This window comes from Narcine bancroftii, chromosome 2 (genome assembly GCF_036971445.1).
Source record: "Narcine bancroftii isolate sNarBan1 chromosome 2, sNarBan1.hap1, whole genome shotgun sequence".
In the NCBI taxonomy this organism is placed as follows: Eukaryota; Metazoa; Chordata; class Chondrichthyes; order Torpediniformes; family Narcinidae; genus Narcine; species Narcine bancroftii.
The window spans coordinates 8,469,322-8,490,403 of NC_091470.1; the positions used below are offsets into that span (position 1 = coordinate 8,469,322).

The 21,082-nt window shown below is 46.4% G+C and overlaps 1 protein-coding gene across 3 annotated transcripts in view; it reads right to left on the reverse strand.

The window, feature by feature from the left end:
- Positions 1–621: 621 nt before the first annotated feature.
- The window catches only part of LOC138752247 (probable G-protein coupled receptor 132), a 27,062-nt gene continuing 6,601 nt past the window's right edge, over positions 622–21,082 (reverse strand). For 2 of the 3 annotated variants that reach the window (XM_069915218.1, XM_069915217.1), the window contains exon 2: positions 622–3,276. In XM_069915218.1, the coding sequence (XP_069771319.1) occupies positions 2,225–3,241 (1,017 nt within the window). In that variant the 5' untranslated portion in view covers positions 3,242–3,276 and the 3' untranslated portion in view covers positions 622–2,224. Of the gene's footprint in view, positions 3,277–4,885; positions 5,143–21,082 lie in introns of those variants that run through there. The other variant, XM_069915219.1, reaches the window with a different exon arrangement.

A 21,082-nucleotide genomic window follows, 5' to 3' on the forward strand; every position in this document is an offset into this window, starting at 1 on the left:
CCCCCCCCCCCACACCCTTTTTAGGCCCAAAGTTTTCCATATTAGCCCTCATTTTTGGCCCATTCGATCTCCTGAAGCCCCAACTGCAGATTCTCGCCCCCACCCATCAGAGCTCCCAATGCCCTGGCCACAGACTCTCTCCTAGGCACTGACTGCCTGCCCATACAAGCTCCCAATACCCCGTTTGCAAACCTTCACCCTGGCCTCCTGCTCACCAGAGCTCCTGACACTCCAACCACAGATTCTCTCCTGGACCTGGCCTCCCACCTATCCAACTCCCAATGCCCTGAATGTGGACTCACCACTCGGTCCCGACCATCCAAGTTCCTGAACGATGCAGATACTTACCACAGTCAAACGTATGAACCATATAAAAGTTGACCCCCCCACTCCCACCCCAAATTTGATGCAAAAAATTGGTTCAAAAAAATTCAAATATTATACAGTTAATGTGTCAACCCTGACTGATGAAAGGCACACCCCCAGTAGTATCAGCTAAAACATGAAACCGTTCCAAGTCCCCATTACGGTACCCTCCATGGACATTCGCCGCCTGCCCCAGCTGCCCAAGGTGAAGGCAACCTGACACCAAATCACTCCACACCGCTTGATACAATGTCCATTTATGGTCCCTGAGAATACAGCCAAACATAGCTTCTCAAGAATTCCCTGAGCAATTATCTAATGAAAGTCCTGAGAGATCACCCAATCATATTCCCATCTGCCCAATTGCACTCCCTCAGTGATTATCCAAACACATTCCTTGAGAAGTCATCCAATAATGCATTCCCAGAGCGATTATCCATTCATCATGCTTGATAGATCATCAAATCACTGTCCTTGAGAGATTGTCCAATCACATTCTCTGAAAGATGATCCATTCACATTCCTTGATATACCACGCTCGAGAGATTGTCCAATCACATTTGCTGAGCTGTCATCCATTGGCATTTCTTGAGTGATCGTTCAATGGTCGTCCCTCAGAAATCATCCAATCACAGTCCCTGAGAGATCCACCAAACAGAATACTTAGAAATGGTCCAATGGGAGTTGCAGAGGAATGATCTAGTCACAATCCATGAAAAACTATCCAATCACAGTCCCTGAGGATCAATCCAATGACAGTGCAAGTGCGATGATCCAATACAGTGCAAGGTGATAACGCAATCACAGTTACAGTAAATCAACTTGATCAGAGTTGGGCTGAGCGGCTCAACTGAAACTCTTACATGGCAATTATATAAATAACCGTTAAATGCTACATTAAAATGTGGCCACAGTGTTCAGTCACACACCTCTGATATTCACTGCACGATGTATAAATTAAACTGATCAAATACATGACTGATTTTAGCAATATTTGTTATATTAATCATAAATTTTGTCAGTGCTGGAAAGAAAACACAGAGCGTTAAGCATTTTGAGGGAAGGAGATAGCACATGAGAGGCATACAGTGAAGCTCCCTCCACACCATCCCATCACATACTCCCGGGGTCAGACACAGAGTGAAGCTCCCTCCACACTGTCCCATCACATACTCCCGGGGTCAGACACAGAGTGAATTCCCTCCCCACCATCCCATCACACACTCCCGGGATCAGACACAGAGTGAATTCCCTCCCCACCATCCCATCACACACTCCCGGAGTCAGACACAGAGTGAATTCCCTCCCCACCATCCCATCACACACTCCCAGGGTCAGACACAGAGTGAAGCTCCCTCCGCACCGTCCCATCACACACTCCCGGGGTCAGACACAGAGTGAACTCCCTCCCCACCATCCCATCACACACTCCCGGGGTCAGACACAGAGTGAACTCCCTCCCCACCATCCCATCACACACTCCCTGGACAGGGACAACACATGTTAGACGCTGTGCTAGTCTCTGCTGGTGACCTGTCCCCACCCTCCTCTCTCTCACCTCCTTCCTTCCTCACAAGAGGAGCAGCCTCTCTTTTTGTGTTCGTGTTTGCTGCCCATCCTTTCTCAGACTCCTCCGTGGCAACGATTCAGGGTCTCTCCATGTCCTATTGCAAGTTGGCAAATCGTCATGGAGGTCTAAATTCTCAGAAGATCTTTCCTAACATCCAGACAAACTTCTCATTCTCTTGGTGCTAAAGTGGTGGGGGGGGGGGGGGGGGGGAAGAGGGAGGGATGGGGATACCAGTCCCTGCCAACAGGAGGGGTAGCACCGTTGATGTCTGTCTGAAGCCCTGACCGATTAATTTTCACCTGGCAGCTCCTCCCGTGGAGATGCGGACATCAGTGAACCAGGGCTGCCTCTGAGAATAGCACTCTCTGTCATGGTCTCCTGAGGGGCTAGGTTGCAGGCGAGGAGCCGGAGATCTCGCACCAACTCTTGCCTCACGCTCTCAGAGGAGAACATGTAGAGGAAGGGGTTCAAGACGCTGTTGACAGTGCAGAGGCAGAGGAACACAGTGGACACCATGTAGATCCTCTCCTCGAACCAGCAGCTGTTCTCTAACATAGTGTGTGCCACAGCCCTGCTGAGGAGGATGATGTGGTAGGGGGCAAAACAGACAAGGAATATGAAGATCACAGCCAAGGCAAGATACTTGGCTTTGGTCTTCTGGGCCAAGTTCAGGCCGTGACTAGACTGGATCCTCCGGAAGATGAGGAGATTGGTGGAGACCAGGATGCCGAAGGGGATGCTGAATCCCACACAGAAGCGAGCGTAGTTGAACTTGGCGACCAGAGGCGGCATGGGTAAGGTCTCAAAGCAGGAGTCGTTCTTGGCCTGCGTGCTCTGCAGGTTTGACATGATGAAGACGGGCGTGTGGATCAACATCACCAGCACCCAGATAGTGGCACAGACAGCCACTGCTGTCCGCCTTTGCCGTCGCCTCCGAGACTCCAAGGGTTGGAGGACCACCAGGCAGCGGTCAATGGAGATGCAACAGAGCAAAAAGATGCTGATGTAAAGGTTATTGAAGAAGATGTAGCCAGTGATTTGGCAGGAAATGGGGCTGTAGTCCCACTTGTTGGAGTTCTTCACGTAGGAGATCCAGTGGGGGATGGTGCCCAGGTAAATGAGGTCAGAGAGCGAGAGGGTGAAGAGGTAGACGGACAGCACATTCTTCCTCCAGATCTTCAGCGTGCTCAGGACCAAGGTCACCAAGTTGGTGGGGAGGCCGAAGATGAGGACCAGGCTATAGACGGTTGACTGGGGAGTCGCAGCCTGGCTGTAATTGATGTTGCAGGCTGTGGAGTTGGTCATCGTAGGAAGTCAATGCCCCCAGCCGAGCCACGGTGCTTGAATGGCAGAAGATTGTGGTTAAGGTGTGCTCGGTCCTCGAGGCTGATCCCACTGGGTTCCCTCATCACCCCTCCTCCTGATTCAACCCTCCTCCCACCCCCTCCCCACCTCCCCTTCCTCATCCCTCCTTCTCACCTCTTCATTTCCTCACCCCTTCTCCATATCACTTCCTCCCCTCCACATCATCTCCTTCCCTCCACCACCCCACCGATACCTTATCAGTTCCTCTATACCTTCCCACCCCCTCCCTACTCCCTCCCAGCCTCCTCCACCCCCTCTCTCCTCCTGCAACCCCCTCCCCACCTCCAACATTCCCACCTCCTCACCTCTCCTCCCCTCCTCCCCACCTCTCCACCTCCTCATCCCTCCTCATTTCTCCTCCCTCCCCTCCTCCCCCTCCTCACCCCTCTTTCCCACTCACCACCAACACCACCTACTAGTTTCCCCACCACCCCACCCATCAGATTCACTCCACCACCACCCACCAGATTTCCCATCACCACCCACAAGACTCACCTCCATCACCACCCACCAGATTACCCACCACACCACCACCCACCAGGTTCCCCTGAGCAGTGAGAGGGAGGTAGGAAAACAGTAACCAACAAAGTGCGGGAGGGCCAGTCGATGTTTCAACCCGACAACTGCCTTCCACAGATGCTGCCTGACCCACTGAGACCCTCTTGTATGTTGTGCACTGCTCCACTCTCCCAGTATCTGCAGTCTCCCGAGTTTACCTCGGAGAGGTGGGGAGGGGTCAAGAGGGAATTCCAGAGCTCAGGCAAAGGGGTCTGCAAATCTGGGAAGCTGCCGGAGGTTTGTAAAAGGTAGAGGACTTTGAATCAAGTGGATGCAAACTCACTCCATTGGGTCAGTGTAGGGTGGGAGGTAAGAACAGTTCTGGTCGGAACCCTTCACCTGGCAATGGAGAGGGGAGAGCACCAATGAGGACAGGGTGGGATGGGTTGGTCAAGGGCCAGGAGGGGATTGGTGAACCAAGGAAGAGTGATGGACAGATGGGATCTGGGTCGAGCGGTGGGAGGTCATGGATGAATGGTCTCGAAGGGAGTCAGGCAGGAGACAGCAGAGGACGAAGGAACTAACAGGCAGACGGGAGATAATGCACCAACGAGAGAGTTTGGCCATAGAAAAGTCAATTTGGGAACAATGAAAAGGGAACTTAATGTGGAACAAAGTGAGAGAGAACTTATACTAGGGTCTACACAGAACAGAAAGGGATTTTCCTGTGCTGTGGTCGCAGTTAGTTTCCCCTGGAATGGAAGAAGCTGAGCAGTGAATGTTTCCACTGAGGTTAGGTGAAGTAAGATCTAAAACCCCTTAAAAAGTTAAAAGGTCCCAGTACAAGAACTGGTGCAACTAACACTGAGAATTCGGTGCTAAAGGGTGCACATTTGAGCCAGGAGGATGTGGATTAAGGGGAATAGTTTAGGGGGAACATCTTCACACAGAGAGTGGTGGAAGTGCAGAAGGAACTGCCAGCTAAAGTGGTTTTGACAAATGAGGAAAAATTTGGATAGGTGCTGTCCCTGGATGGGAGGGGTATGGTCTGGGTGGGACGAGGTAGAATAATAGTTTGGCACAGACCAGATGGGCTGAAGGGCCTGTTCCTGTGCTGTGGAGTTCTTTGATAAAGCCGTACAATATCATCACGGGTACAGAGTGAAAATCTTTGTCCCATTTTGCAGAAGGGTCTAGAAGGACCTGCTGAGTTTCTCCAGCACTGTTTGTTTACTTCAGTCTCGGTGTCTGCAGACTTTCCTGTTTTACTCCAAGTAACGGTCTGCGTGGTTAGAGTAGTGGTTAGTGCCACACAGTTACAGCGCCTCTGTTCAAATCCCGCGCTGTCTGTAAGGAGTTGGTACGTTATCTTGGTCTCTGGGGGCACTGGTTTCCTCCCACCATTCAAAAACGTACTGGGGGGGGGGGTGCGGTTGAGTGGCACACTGGAAAGGCTGGATGTATAAATTTAAAAATTACAACATTACAAGGGATCATGGGTTTATGGTGAGCAAGTTTCGAGGGGATCTGAGGGGGCCATTTCCCTGCCAGATGGTGGTAACAGTTTGGGACACACGGCCTGAAGGGTGGTGAAGGGAGATCCCAACATAGAGATAATTACAGTCATGGAACCATACAGCGCAGAATAGGCCCTTCAGCCCAAGTTGTCGTGCCAACCTAATTGGCATTCTGAGTTACTGCATAATCGCCTAAAAAAGTAAGAGCATAAAGAACAGGAGCAAGAGTCGGCCATTCAGCCCATCTAAACCTGTTCCGCTATTCAATGTGATCTCGGCTGATCTGCTGATAGCCCTATCTCCACCGACTTGCCTTTTCCCCAGAACCTTTAATTCCCCAGCTATACAAAAATCTACCTGTGTCTTCAATATATTTATTGAGACAGTCTTTGCTGTTTCCTTGGGCAGAGAATTTCACAGATTCTGGGAGAAACAGTTCTTCCTCATCTCAATCCTGAATCTATCCCCCTGAATCTAGAGTCAATGTCCCCTTGTTCTCGTCTCACCTGCACATGGAAACACCTCCCTCCCCCTATATTATCTATTCCTTTCATAGTTTTGGTTTCAATAAGATTCTCCCCCTCATTCCTCTCAACTGCACCAAGTACTATTCCAGGCTATTCCATTTCTCCTCATCTCTGGAAGCTGCCAGCTAAAGTGGTTTTTAAGACAAGATTGGATAGATTTCTGCATCATTGGGGAATTAAGGGGAAAAGGCAGGGAGGTGGAGGTGAGCCCGTCGTCACATCAGCCTTGATCACATTGAATGGCGGGGCAGGGCTCGACGGGCCAGACGGCTGACTCCTGCTCCCGTTTCGGACATTCTCGTGATCTTTGCAACCTGGTGAATTTCCTCTGCACCACCTCCTTTCTCAAGTAAGGAGACCAAAACTGCATGCAGTGCTCCAGATGCGGCCTCACTGGTCCCTTGTACAGTTACAACAGAACCCCTCTGCTCTTCAATTCAATCCCTCCAGCAATAAAGGTTAACAGTTTAAACTGTGGAACATTGTAGTGTGGTGAACTGACATTTTCATATTTCATTTCCTCTTGTAGCTTCCTGTAATTTCTCATTTGTGTTGTTACATTTCAAATATTCTAGATGATGGGGTGGTGAATTGGATTAGTAAATATGCAGACGATACTAAGTTAGGTGGAATAGTGGATAATGAAGAAGGTTTTCAAGGATTGCAGAGGGATTTGGGCTGCTTAGAAAAGTGGGCTGAAAAATGGCAGATGGAATTTAATGCTGATAAGTGTGAGGTGCTTCATTTTGGTAAGAAGAATCAGAATAGGACATATGTGGTAAATGGGAGAGCATTGAGGAATACAGAAGAGCAGAAAGATTTAGGAGTAACGGTACATCGTTCCCTGAAGGTAGAAACTCACGTGAATAGGGCGGTGAAGAAGGCTTTTAGTATGCTGGCCTTTATCAATCATTGCATGGAATATAGGAGTTGGGAGGTGATGTTGAGATTGTATCAGACGTTGGTGCGGCCTAATTAGGAGTTCTGTGTGCAGTTCTGGTCGCCTAATTATAGGAAGGATATAAACAGAGTGGAGAGAGTGCAGAGAAGGTTTACCAGAATGTTGCCTGGGTTTAAGCATCTGGAGTATAGGGAGAGATTGGACAGATTGGGTCTTTATTCTTTGGAGCGTAGAAGGTTGAGAGGGGATTTGATAGAAGTATTTAAGATTATGAAAGGGATAGACAGAGTGGATGTGGATAGACTATTTCCGTTAAGAGGAGGAAAGATTAAAACAAGAGGACATGAGTTAAGAATTAAGGGGCAGAGGTTTAGAGGTAACATGACGGGGAACTTCTTTACTCAGAGAGTGGTAGCTGTGTGGAATGATCTTCCGGGAGAAATAGTGACGGCGGAGTCAATTGTATTATTTAAGAAAAGGTTGGACAGGTATATGGATGAGAAGAAGATGGAGGGTTATGGGCATTGTGCAGGGAGGTGGGACTAGAGAGGGGTGTTTGGTTCGGTGCGGACTAGAAGGGCCTAATGGCCTGTTTCCGTGCTGTAATTGTTATGTTATGTTATGTTATTTCCATCCCCAAACTTTCACTGTTTGACACCTTATTTGGATAGGAAGCATGGAGGGGAAAAGTTCAGCGGGATATTGGCTAAATGGGACTCACTTGGCTTGGGTAGACAACTGGGTCAGTCTGGATGAGTTGGGCCAAGAGCCTGGTTCTGTGCTGTATGGTGCTACAAACTTGGTCAAAAAGATTTGATGGCTCTTGGTCTGCCCTCCTTGGAGTTCAGAAGAACGAGGGAGGACTTCATTGAAGCATTTTGAACGTTAAAAGGCCTGAACAGAGTGGATGTGGCAAAGTTGCTTCCCATGGTAGAGAAGTCTTGGACAAGAGGGCACAGCCTCAGGATCGTAGGGCACCCATTTAAATGCAGTGGGATTCCTTCAGCCAGTGATGAACCCCTGGAATTTTCTGCTGCGGTGGTCAGGCCATTGGGTGCATTTAAGGCAGAGATTGACGGACTACGGGAGAAGGCCAGGGAGAGGGGACTGAGTGGGAGGATGGATCAGCTCATGGTGGAATGCTGGAGAGCATTCAATGGGCCAAAAGGCCTACTTCTACTCCTATACCTTATGGTTGAAAGGTACAGCAGAGGTAAACCTGTGTTATGACAATCTGGCAGTAGTTGGTGTCAACCTTAAATGTTGACCTTTTACCTCCACAGATGCTGCTTGACTTGTTAGCTTCTTCCAGCACCCTCATGTTTATATTCCCGCGGTGAACTGGAATGAGAGTGGACAGGTTTAACGGGGAGGTGGGAAAGCATCTGTACAGTAGTGGAGGAGGGGGAGGGGTTGATCTCAGGTGTTGACAGGGGACATCTGCCCAGATGTGGGCACATCCCACCCTGTCCTCAATGTGCGGAGCCTCTCTGAGGGGACCTGGAAATCCATTGGCATTGGCCAGTGGGTCTGAACGTTGGCAAGGAATGGCTGAAGGCTCTTGGGTCTTGCAGCGTCCATAGAACATACAGCACAGTCCAGGCCCTTTGGCCCACAATACATCCCTACCAAAACTAAAACTTACCTCACAACCCTCTATTTTTCTTTCTCTTGAATGCCCTAATGTTCCAGCCTCTTGAATGCCCTAATGTTCCAGCCTCCACCACCACCTTGGCAATGTATTCCAGGCCCCCACAACTCTCCGTATAAAGAAACTTGCCCCTGATGTGTTCCTAAGCTTCCCTCCCTTCACTTTGTGCTCATGACCTCTGGTGTTTGCTATTCCCACACCAGGAAGAAGGCATTTGCTGTCCACCCTATCTATGCCTCTCAGAATCTTATAGACCTCTTTTAAGTCTCCTATTAAGAAAAACCCTAGTCTGTCTACCTTGCTTCATAAGACATGTTCTCCAATCAAGGCAACATCCTGGCAAATCGCTTCTGAACCCTCTCCATAGTTACGAGTAGTGAAGGCATCTGACACTGGCCTTGATGGGACCACAAATTTTGGGACCTCATGATACAACGGTTCAAGGTGAGACCAGACCAGGATCAGTCTGTGCAGTTATGGTCACCCAACTGTAGGACGGACATCAGTAACTTGGAAGAGGTCAGAGGAGGTTCAACAGGATGTCACGGGGACTGGAGGCCTTGTGGTAGAGGGAGAGGTTGGATGAACTGGGACTTGATTCCCTGGAGTGTGGGAGAGGTGACCTCTCAGAATTTTATAAAATCATGAGGGGTGTGGATAAAGTGAATGCTCACAATCTTTTTCCCAGTGTAGATAATTCTTGAACTAGAGTAGAGGTATACAGAATTATTTAAATTTAAATTTAGACATACAGCAAAGTTATAGGCTATTTCAGCCCATGATCCCATGCCGCCCAATTTACATCCAATTAACCTACCACCCCTACCCCCATACGATTTGAAGGGTGGGAGTAAACCGGAGCCCCCAGGGAAAACCCATGTAGGTACGGGTCCTTGTCGACAGTGCGGGATTCGAACCCTGGTCCCAATTGCTGGCGCTGTACATGCCATACATTTATTTTTAAATGTCATTGATAGCAACTTTGTACTGTGACGCTGCCACAAAACAACAAATTTTATGACATGTTCATGACTATAAATTCTGATTCAGATGTTATTTTATGCGCGATATTAACAGCAGCTGTTACCTCTCTATGAACCAATAAACCCTGTCCGTTGGATACTCTGTACTGCACCAGCAACCCAGGTTCAAATCCCGTGCTGTCTGTATGTTCTCCCCGTGTTTGGGTGGGTTTCCCCCCACCCTCCAAAAAGTACGACTGTTGTAGGTTAATTGGGTGAATTTGGGTGGTACGGGGTCTGGGCTGTATATTTTGTTTATTTAAAACTTTCTAGGCCTGCATCAAGCTCATTTATGCCCCACAATGTGATGAGGCACACTTTGGAGACAGCAGCTGAAGGGTAAATATTGACCCATGAGATAGCAGCCCAGATTAAACCCTCCCTCCCCCTTCCACAAGGCTCACAGTGGCCACAGTCTTTATCATCTACAGAAGATCTGGGCCACTCTGAGACCACATCCTCGACCTTATGGGAAGAATCAGAGGATATCTACAACACCGAAGTGGGCCATTCTGCCCATCCTGTCCCTGTTGGTATATAAAGGTGCTATCCGTGTAACCCTACTGCCCAGCTCTGTGTCTGTTGCCTTGAAGGTCTTGGCTTTTCAAGAACATAACCAGCTATGGCTTAAATGTGTAGAGAACACACCAAAATGCTGGAGGAACTCAGCTAGTCTTGCAGTGTCCATAGGACATAAAGCCAACGTTTTGGGCCTGAGCCCTTCTTCAAGGAATAAGCAAAGAAGAGGAAATCTCTTGCTTTATCTCCTATTCACACTGCTGGACCAGCTGAGTTCCTCCAGCAGTGTCTGCAGGCTTTCATGTTTCACCGCAAGTGAAGAGAGTTTCTGCCTCTCTCAGGCAAAATATATCCACCCCATCTTCATCCTCATTCCCAACTGCCTCACAGTCTTTGACCTCACGTTTAGGGAAAAAGTCCTTCATATTTACTTTTTCTGTATGCCTCATAAAGTTGCAGGGAAATTAAATCACCCAAAAACATCGGTTAAATATCTTTACCTCCCGTGGACGCTATGAGACCTGCTGAGTTTGTCCAGAATTTTTGCGCTTTTATTAAATTGAATCGCCCCTCAGCCTCCTCTCCAACAGAACCTGTTTAACCATTCTCGTAGCTTGAATGCTCGAGCTCTGAGAACCTCCTTGCAGCCTCTAGTTATTAAACAAGATAGTCTGCCGATGCTGGGGTCAAGAGCAGTTCACAATCGTGCTGGAGAAACTCAGCAGGTCATGTCGCTTCCACAGGGAGTAACCACCATTTCCCTTCATCAAGCAATGAGCTAAAAACCAGACAGGCACATGAATAAAAAAAGTGGGGAAGGAGAATGAGGAGGGAGGAGGGGGCAATGGGGAAGAGAACAGGCTAACAGGTGGATACAGATGGGTGGGTAGAAGAGAAAAAAGCTGCAAAGGGATGGGAGAAGAGGGGGGGGTTGCTCTGACAGGAGAAGGAAGGGAAGGCTGTGGGCAACTGGAGGAAAGGAGATAGAGGATCAGCAAAACCGAGAATCATACCACTCCTGTAATGTGATGGCCATAACTCCAGAAAGAAAACAGATTGTGTCTAGCTCAGACATTCTCATCGGAGACCACAGGACAGCCACAGTTGATAGATTGAGAATTGTTGGTCATTCCTAAACCCCCGACCATTCCAACTTCCCCGACCATTCCAACTCCCCCAATTATTCCAACTCCCCAGCCATTCCAACTCCCCAGTCATTCCAACTCCCCGACCATTCCAACTCCTCTGACCATTCCAACTCCCCCGACCATTCCAACTCTCCCGACCATTCCAACTCCCCCGACCATTCTAACTCCCCTGACCATTCCAACTCCCCCGACCATTCCAACTCCCCCGACCATTCCAACTCCCCCGACCATTCCAACTCCCCCGACCATTCCAACTCCCCCGACCATTCCAACTCCCCCGACCATTCCAACTCCCCCGACCATTCCAACTCCCCCGACATTCCAACTCCCCAGCCATTCCAACTCCCCAGTCATTCCAACTCCCCGACCATTCCAACTCCCCCAATTATTCCAACTCCCCAGCCATTCCAACTCCCCAGTCATTCCAACTCCCCGACCATTCCAACTCCTCTGACCATTCCAACTCCCCCGACCATTCCAACTCTCCCGACCATTCCAACTCCCCCGACCATTCCAACTCCCCCGACCATTCCAACTCCCCCGACCATTCCAACTCCCCCGACCATTCCAACTCCCCCGACCATTCCAACTCCCCCGACATTCCAACTCCCCTGACCATTCTAACTCCCCCGACCATTCCAACTCCCCCAGCCATTCCAACTCCCCCGACTATTTCAAGTTAATTATGAAAAAGGATAAGTCTGATCTTCAAGTTAAGATTGTAAATTGGAGAAAGGCCAATTTTGTGGAGATGAGAAAGGATCTCAGAAGGGTCGATTGGAATAAGCTGATGTCTGATATGGATGTGTACGGCAAGTGGAAGGCCTTCAAAGGCAAGATTTTGAGGGAGGAGAGTTTACATGTTCCTGTCAAGATTAAAGGCAAAATTAACAGGCATAGGGAACATTGGGTTTCAATGGATCTTGATAATATGATTAAGAAGAAGAGAGAGGTTGTAGAACCGGTATAGACCAAAAGGAGCAAATGAGGTTCTAGTAGAAAATGTAAGAGTATAATAAAGAAGGACATCAGGAAGGCACGAGATGGCTTTGGAAGATAATGCAAAGGTAAACCTGAAGGATTTCTACGTATATTATAAGATGATAACAAGGGACAAAATTGGTCCCTGAGAGGATCAGAGTGGTCATCTATGTGTTGAGCTTCACAAAACGGGGAAGATCTTAAACAGTTTTTTTGCCTCAGTATTTACTCATGAAACTGGCAGAGTGGATAAGGAAGGGAAACAAAGAGAAGGATCATGAAATATATGAGATTGAGGAGGGGATGCTTGCTGCTTTACAGTGAATAAAGGTAGATAAATCCTCCTGGGCCAGATATGATATTTCCTCGGACCTTGTGAGAGAGGAGTGAAGAAAATGCCCTTAGACATGGGTGAGGTGCCAGAGGATTGGAGAGTAGCTCATGTTGTGCCGTTGTTTAAAAAAGGCTCTGAGTAAATCAGGGAACCTATAGATCAGTGAGCCTGATGTCAGTAGTAGGTAAATTATTGGAAGGAGTTCCGAGAGATAGGATATATAAGTATTTGGACAGCTGTAGATTGATTAAGGAGAATCAGCATGGCTTTGTGCATGTTAGGTCATGTTTAACAAATCTAGTAGAGTTTTTCAAGAAGGTTACCTTGATCTTTTGGTATATTATTTTGTTTAATATTAGGTTTAGATCTTCCCAGAACGTTTTTACTTTTGAACATGTCCAAATTGCAGGTAATGTTATTCCAATCTCTTTTTTGCAACAAAAACATCTCTCCGAAGCTGTTGGTGCCATCCTTTTAATTTCTGAGGAGTGGACCATATAATCTGTGTAGCCAGTTATATTGAATCATACATCATCTAGTATTTATCGTGTTCCTCTACATAACTTCTCCCATGTTTCGTTCTTGAATCTTTTTCCCAACTTTGTTTCAGTTTATACTTTATTTCATCTTCTTTATATTGTAATTTGATGGACATGTTTGTAATAATTTTTTTAATTCTCATTGTATCTGTGATTAAATATTCAGAGTTGCTACCTTCTGGTACCTTAAGCTATTTCCCAATGTATCTTTTAGGTAAGTTTTCAATTGGCAATATGTAAATATTGTACCTTGTGTTATTCCATATTTGTCTTTTAATTGCTCAAGTGTTAATAAATTATTTCCCAAAAAGCAATCTTCTATTTTCTTGATTCCTTTTCTATTCCATTCCTTGAAAAATAAATTGTCTGTTGTAAAGGGGATTCATGGGTTTTGTGTTAATATCACAAAAAAATGATAGACCAAAAGATCCAAGAAAAATTCTGTTAAATAATATAAAAGACAAAAATTAGGACTAAAATTAGACAAAGCCCAAATAAAATTTATGATGAGAGCGGTAGCAGTAGCAAAAAATGTATTATGACAAGCTGGAAATTGGAAACAAACCTTAAAATACCACAGTGGTACAGAAATAAACAAATATATTCCATTAGAAAAAATGACAGACAATCTGAAAGACAAGTGTAAACAAATTTGGGAACCCGACATGAAATATGTCGGAGAATGTCGACCACAAACCTCCATCTTGTAAAACAACATAATTATGGGCACAATAAGATTTAAATATGTGAAAGTGGACGATACAACTTTCTTCCTTTTTTGGTTATTTCTTTGTTCTAAGTGTTTTATCATTTATTGATTTTTGATGAGGGTGGGGAAGGGAGGAGAGGAAGTGGGGGGAAAGAACAAATGTCATGATCATTTGTGGATGTTGTTATTGATAGGACTCAAAGTGCAAAACATTTTTTTAAATTTAAAAATAGGATCTTCGACAGCCTCCTGCAACTGGAATTACACTTATTGTTGGAGAGGATAATTCAGATATTGTTCATATATTTGTGAACTTGTTTAAAATGATCCTTGTCTATGTCACACAAAATAAATTTGTCGAAAGTGACTGAAAAAAAAAGGTTACCAGGAAGGTAGATGAAAGAAAGGCTGTGGATGTTGCCTCCATGGTCTTTAGTAAAGCCTTTGACAAGGTTAGTTCAGAAGGTACAGACACTCGGTATCCATGAAGAGGTTTTGAAGTGGACTCAAAATTGGCTGGGTGGGAGAAAACGGAGAGTAGTGGTGTATGGTGTTTCTCAGACTGTGACTAGTGGTGTGCCTCAGGGATTGGTGCTGGGACCCTTGTTGTTTGTTGTCTATCTCAATGATCTGGATGATAATGTGGTCAATTGGATCAGCAAGTTTGCAGATAACACTAAGATTGGAGTTGCTGTGGACAGCGAGGAAGATTTTCAAAGCTTGCAGAGGGATCTGGGCCAACTGGGAGAAAGGTCCAAAAAATGGCAGTTGGAGTTTAATGCAGACAAGTGTGAAGTGGTGCATTTGGAAGGACAAACAAAGGTAGGACATACACAGTAAAACAGTTGGGCACTGAGGAGTGCGGAGGAGCAGAGAGATCTGGGGATACAGGTACATTGTTCCCTGAAGGTAGTATCACAAGTGGACAGGGTTTTAAAGAAAGCTTTTGGCATCTTGGCCTTTATAAATCAAAGTGTTGAATACAGGAGTTGGGAGGTGATGTTGAAATTGGTTAAGATGTTGGTGAGGCCAAATTTGGAATATTGTGTGCAGCTCCGGTCGCCAAACGACAGGAAGGATATCAATAAGATGGAAAGAGTGCAGAGAAGATTCACTAGGATGTTGCCGGGTCTTCAGGAGTTGAGTTATAGGGAAAGATTAAATAGGTTAGGACTTTATTCCCTGGAACAAAGAAGAATAAGGAGAGATATGATAGAGGTTTACAAAATTAAGAGTATATGCAAGCCAGCTCTTCACACTGAGATTAGGAGAGATAAATACATGGCTTTAGGCTAAAAGGGGAAAGGTTTAGGGGGAAATTCTTCACTTAGAGAGTGGTGGGAGTGTGGAACGAGCTGCCATCTGATGTGGTGAATACGGGCTCGAGCTTGAGTTTTAAGAATAAATTGGGTACATACATGGATGGGAGAGGTCTGGAGGGTTATGGAATGGATGCAGGTTATTGGGACTAGCTTAACAATGGTTGGAACAGACTAGAAAGTTCAAATGGCCTGTTTTCTGTGCTATAATGTTCGATGATTCTATGGATTTTCCATAGGATCCAGAATTGTGCCTCTGGGAAGCATTATGGACATGAGATTTGAACTGTCCAGATACCAAATTCAGTTTGTAAAGTCCGACTCCCAACTAAATATTACACAAAGGAATACAGAAATGCAGAGTTGTATTTCCCTGGAGAAAATCACATATAATTTAAGGAGGAAATGTGTTAGGGTGTGGCAACCCTATCTGCAACACATTGGTACACAGGTATAATTCTACCTCTTCTAAATAAAAGAAATGCAACAATCCATGCCAGCAATGAAATGATTGAGATCAATGAAGTGGGTTGTGGCACAGATGATGGGCTCTTGTATTTGTTCCTTCTCCTTTTATTTCAGGTTTCTTTGGGTTTTTCTTAAATTCCCTGAAGGGTTTGTGACTTTATCGATATTTGGTTCTTTGTATTTGTTTAGTTTATAAAATCTTTTCTTGTGTATCGGGGGATGGGAGGGAGGGGAGAGGGGTAGGGGAAAAAATAGACTCTGCATGTTGAAAGAGATTTGTGTGGTTTGTTTAGATTTGTTGGACTCTGAAAAGCAAAAATAAAATATTCAAAGAAAAGTAGAGGTCAATGTTTTGGGCCTGGGCCCTTCGTCAGATTGCTGAGGGAGGCCTCAGGTCCGAAACGTTGGTCAGCTTTTACATCCAATGGATGCTGCCTGGCCCTGCTAAGTTTCTCTGTCACCTTTGTGCACTGCATGTACCAAAATAACTTGGACGAGAATATATGCAGTGCAGGTCTTAAGCTTGGTGACGGCACTAAAAACTGATGGATGGTAGGCAGCAAGGAAGATGGCGGATGGATAGAGAAGGACGTAGAATGATATTGGGTGGGGATGGTGGCAGGTGGAATTTAATTCAGACAAGCAGGTCATTCACTTTGAGGCACTGAACACGAACAGGACAATGTGCAGCTTATGGTAAAAGATACAAGTTCGCAGCTCCCTGAAAATGGTGTCGTGGATAGATAGGGTGACAAGGAAGGCCTTTAAAAGGTTGAAGCTCTGGGTGTCAGGGTTGGGACAAGATTCCAGTCATACCACAGATCAGGGTACTACAGGACGGACGTGGTAGAGTTAGAAAGGGTATACATGCGACTCAGCAGAGGAAGGGGCCTGATATCGAGGCCTGTGGTGAGAAATTGGACAGAGTGGGTTTATTCTCATTGGAATGTAGGGTGCCTTGATAGAGGTTTATAAAACTGTGATTCACAAGGATGTTACGGGCTCTGGAGGGCTTGAGTTATGGGGAGAGACTCAGGCTGGGACTGGTTTCACTGGAGTGTAGGAGGAAAATGGGTGAAAATGGTTTTATAAAACCAGGAGAAATGTGAATAAGGTCACCATCTTTTCCCATGAGTAGGGGAGTCCAAAACTAGAGGGTGTAAGTTTAAGGTGAAAGCCTTCAAGAGGACCTGGTGAGCAACTACTTCATTGAGAGGGTGGAATGGTGTGTGGGAGCATGTGCAGAGGAAGTGGTGGATGTGGGGAGAATTATGGGGTTTGGGCAGATACTTGCATAGATGGATATCACAGTCAACATGGATTCTTTGGGATGAAGGGCCTGTTTCTGTGCTGAACAACTCCATGACTCCCACTACAATGAGCCAGACTGCTCTCAAAGACTTTCAGGAACGTCGGACCAGGGCTCCTGCAGGGAATTCCCCACTGAGATATGCCCCACAGCATTTTGCCACTCACTGCCACACCACAGGAGTGAGGAGAGAGAGTGGCGGAGAGGTGGGGGGGTGGGGCTCCTGGTCTTTGAGAAGGGCAGCAAAAGGTCAAGAACAACAAGGTAATGTTGCAGCTCTATAAAACTCTGAGGTTAGACCACTTGTGGAATACAGGCACTCCTCAACTCACGACGGGGCTGTGTTCCGGCAAACCCATTATAAGTCGATAAAGAATGCCGCACCTACCGTTTTTATAATTAAATGTTGAATACCTTCATCCCACACTGAAAAAAAAATGAACGTACACAGCTGAAAGAATACTGGGCGTGAAGAATGTTTGAGGCAGTGAACTAAAATTAATTGGCGGACGGTGGGAAGGCAAGAGAGTCGCCTACTTCATATCGCAAGGGTGGGAACAGATCAGAATTCGAAATTGAAAGTATGGATGTGGACCATCGTAACTTTGAAATATCGTAAGTAGGGGAGCACCTGCATCGGGTTCAGTTTTGGTCGCCTCGTTCCAGGAAGGACGTGGGTACATTTGAGAGGTGCAAAGGAGATTTACCAGGATGCTGCCTGGATTGGAGAATGTGTCTTCTGAAGCATGGTTGACAGAGAGGTGACAATAGAGGAATATAAGGGTGGATGGCCAGCACCTTATTCCCAGGGCGACAGTAGCAAATCCTGGAGGACATTTGGTAAAGGTGAGAAGAGGAGAGTTTAGGGGAGACATCAGAGGTACGTTGTTTTTTTACACTGACAATAGTGGGGGCCTGGAATACATTGCCAAGGGTGGTGGCGGTACAATCGGAGCATTTAAAAGATTCTTAGACAGGCACATGGATGTAAGAAAAATAGAGTGGAAGGTATGGAATAATTAGATTGTCAAGTGAGTTATTATGGGTTGGCACAACATGAGAACATAGAACATTACAGTCCAGGCCCTTCACCCCTCAGTGTTGTGCTGACTCATGTATTCCTTCCTAAAAGAAGCACTAAACCCTCCCTACCCTGTAATCCTCTATTTTATTTCATGCATGTGTCAGTCTCAGAGTCTCTTAAATGCCCCCAATGTTCCAGTCTCCACCATCTCCCCCGGTGAGGCATTCCAGGCCCCCACAATTTGCCCCTGACGTCTCCCCTAAACTTCCCTCCCTTCACTTTGTACACACGTTCTCTGGAGTTTGCTAATCCTGCCCTGGGAATCAGGTGCTGGCTGTGGACCCTATCTATGCCCATTATTGTGGGCTGAAGGGCCTGTACTGTGCTGGAATGTTTTATAAGTGGAGGTGTCGATCGGGCGAGAGCGGTACAACTACCCTAATCTGATGCAGGAAAAGAATCTCAGGGTTGTATGTGATGTCATGTATGTACTTGGACAATAAATTTGAAATCAAACATTAACTCTGTTTCTCTCTCCCAACCCAAAGTGATTCGTTTACCCAGGTCCAGTGAAACAACTTGCTCTGGCGTGTTACCAGGCAAGTCAACCTCCACGCGGTATGGCAGGTATTCAAAGTAGAACTAACGTAAGAAGAGGATCTGTGCAGAACAGTTCACAAACTGTCCCCGTAATCAAGTTCCAGTTCTGTTGATCTCTCCAATGCTTTCTAAATTTAATTCCAATTTAACTTTCAATTTCACCTCATTACAGGAAGGATGTGGAAGCTGTGGAGAGGGGGCCAAGGAGATTTAACAGGATGTTGTCTGGATTGGAAAATATGTCTTATGAGGCAAGGTTCGCAGAGCTGGGTCTTTCCTCTTTGGAGCGTAGAAGGATGAGATCTACAAGATTCTGAGAGGCATAGATAGGGTGGAGAGCCAACACCTGTTTCCCAGGGCAGGATCAGCATACTCCAGAGGATGCGTGTACAAAGTGAAGGGAGGGAAGTTTAGGGCTAATGTCAGGAGCAAGTTGAGGGGGCCTGGGATGCCTTGCCAGGGGCGGTGGTGGAGGCTGAACATTAGGGGCATTTAAGAGACTGTTAGACAGGCCCATGGATGAAAGAAAAATAGAGGGTTACGTAGGGAGGGTTTAGTATTTTTTTAAGAATACATGGGTTGGTACAACATCGAGACCCAAAGGGCTTAGGACTGTGCTGAACATCTTAACCTCTTTGTAGATCTTATTTTTGGAGACCAGTATTTATATTGTCTGGATCCAATATTTTATTTGTTAGCACCCAGTGGTCTCATTAATACATCATTAAGATTCATTATTTAACTGCACTGATAAGATAGTTCATTATCATAACTGCACTGTCAGTCTCAGCCTTATCCAACTGCATCGCTAAGGCCCAATAATGTGAACCCACAATGTTGGTGAGACCAAGAACAGGTCAGGTGACCATTTCACTAACCTCCCCCAACGCTCTCTCTGTGGGTCTTAACTAGAACTCTTAGCTGGCCACAGCTCCAATTCCCCTCCCTCTCCCCACACAAGCGTGTCTCTCCTCCACCCCATCCATTGCCAGGGTGAGGCCAAACGTGACCATGAGGAACAACACATCACATTCCTCCCCGGACAGCCTTTATCCTGGTGGCACCAGCATTGATTTCTCTAGTTTGAGGTCACCCCCATCTCGATCTGGTTTCACTGTTCCCCCCCCCAGCTCCAGACATGGCAGCCCATTGCTCCGGCGCCAATCACCCCTGTCTCCATTCCATTCTCCCACAGCCCCACTTCCCTACCTTCTCCCATAACCTTTGATATCCTGACTATTCAGATACCATCAATCTCTGCCTTAAAAGCGAAGTAAATCACGAAAATCTGTAGTCACCGGGATTGAAGTAAAAACATAAAATGCTGGAGCTTAGCTGGTCAAACAGGATCCTTTACGTAGCAAAGGCGTGAGCCCTTCACTAAGGTACACGAGGTCTGCCTTAAATACACCCAACGGCCTGGCCACCACAGCCACTGGGGCAGCAAATCCCAGAGGTTCCCCCACTCTCTGACTGAAGAAATTCCTCCACACCTCTGTTTTAAATGGATGCCCTGCAATTCGACCCCCTAAGCCTCCCCTTTCACCATTACCCCATTTCCTCTAGTTGTATCTCACCTCACCTCCATGAAAAGAGTAAAGACATGATGCTGGAGAAACTCAGCAGGTTGAAAAGTAAAGATAAAGTTTACCTAACGAATGTTTCGGCCTTGAACCCTTCATCAAGGGATGAGGAAATTACCTTTGCTCAAGCCTGAACGTTGGTTCAGAATCTTCATCTTTGCTGTATAAAGGACATTGTTTGACCTGCTGAGTTTCTCCAGCCTCGTGTTTTAACTTCAACCACAGACTTTCGTGTTTTACTGCAGTCTACTTGCATTTACTCTGTCTGTCCCCTTCATCATTTTAAAACCTCTATCCAATCCCCCCTCATTCTTCTACGCTCCAGGGAATAAATTCCTTACCTGTTGTACCTTTCCCTGTAACTCAGCTCCTGAAGTCCGGGCAACATCCGAGTAATTCATAATTCTCACAATTAATCGTTACAAACCAGTGTTTTTTAATCACGCGGTGAGTGTCAGTATTCAAACAGTCCTGAAGGTTTTCGGTAATGATATGACTGTAATTATTGTGACGTGCCAGGGTTATAACTGGATGGTGAGGACCCAGCCTCGGAGTGATACAGCTCACAGTTCTTCCCTCTTCCATACCTCCTCACACAACCATTACACTGACTGTAAAAACACACACTAAATACCAGAGGAACTCAGCCGGTCTTGCAGTGTCCATATCACTGACATTTGGGAGCTGCGGGTGGTCTCAGTCTGTGGACAGACATGCCAGCAAGGGAATGAGGTGGCAGACTGGGATCACCTATAAATTGGAGAAACAACTCCTCATCTTCCGACTGGGCACTCTCCAACCAGATGGCGTTCTCCCCCCCATCTTTGTCCCCTGTCTCCTGTCCTCTAGTTCTGTCTCTCTCTCTCTCTTCTCCCTCTGTCTCCTTTCACAGAGCCAAGTCAATTCTCACCTTTAACCTTGCATTATTCATTCATCACCTTTTGTCTGTTGGTCTGGACTCTTCCCCTCTTCCCCCTTTCTCTCCCAATCTTTATTTATACGTTTAAAACAGGAAGGTCTAACAACACATCGAAATGCTGGAGAAACTCAGTCGGTCTCGCAGTGTCCATAGGAGACAAAGATATACCACCGACGTTTCAGGCCTGAGCCATTCCTCAAGGAACAAGCAAAG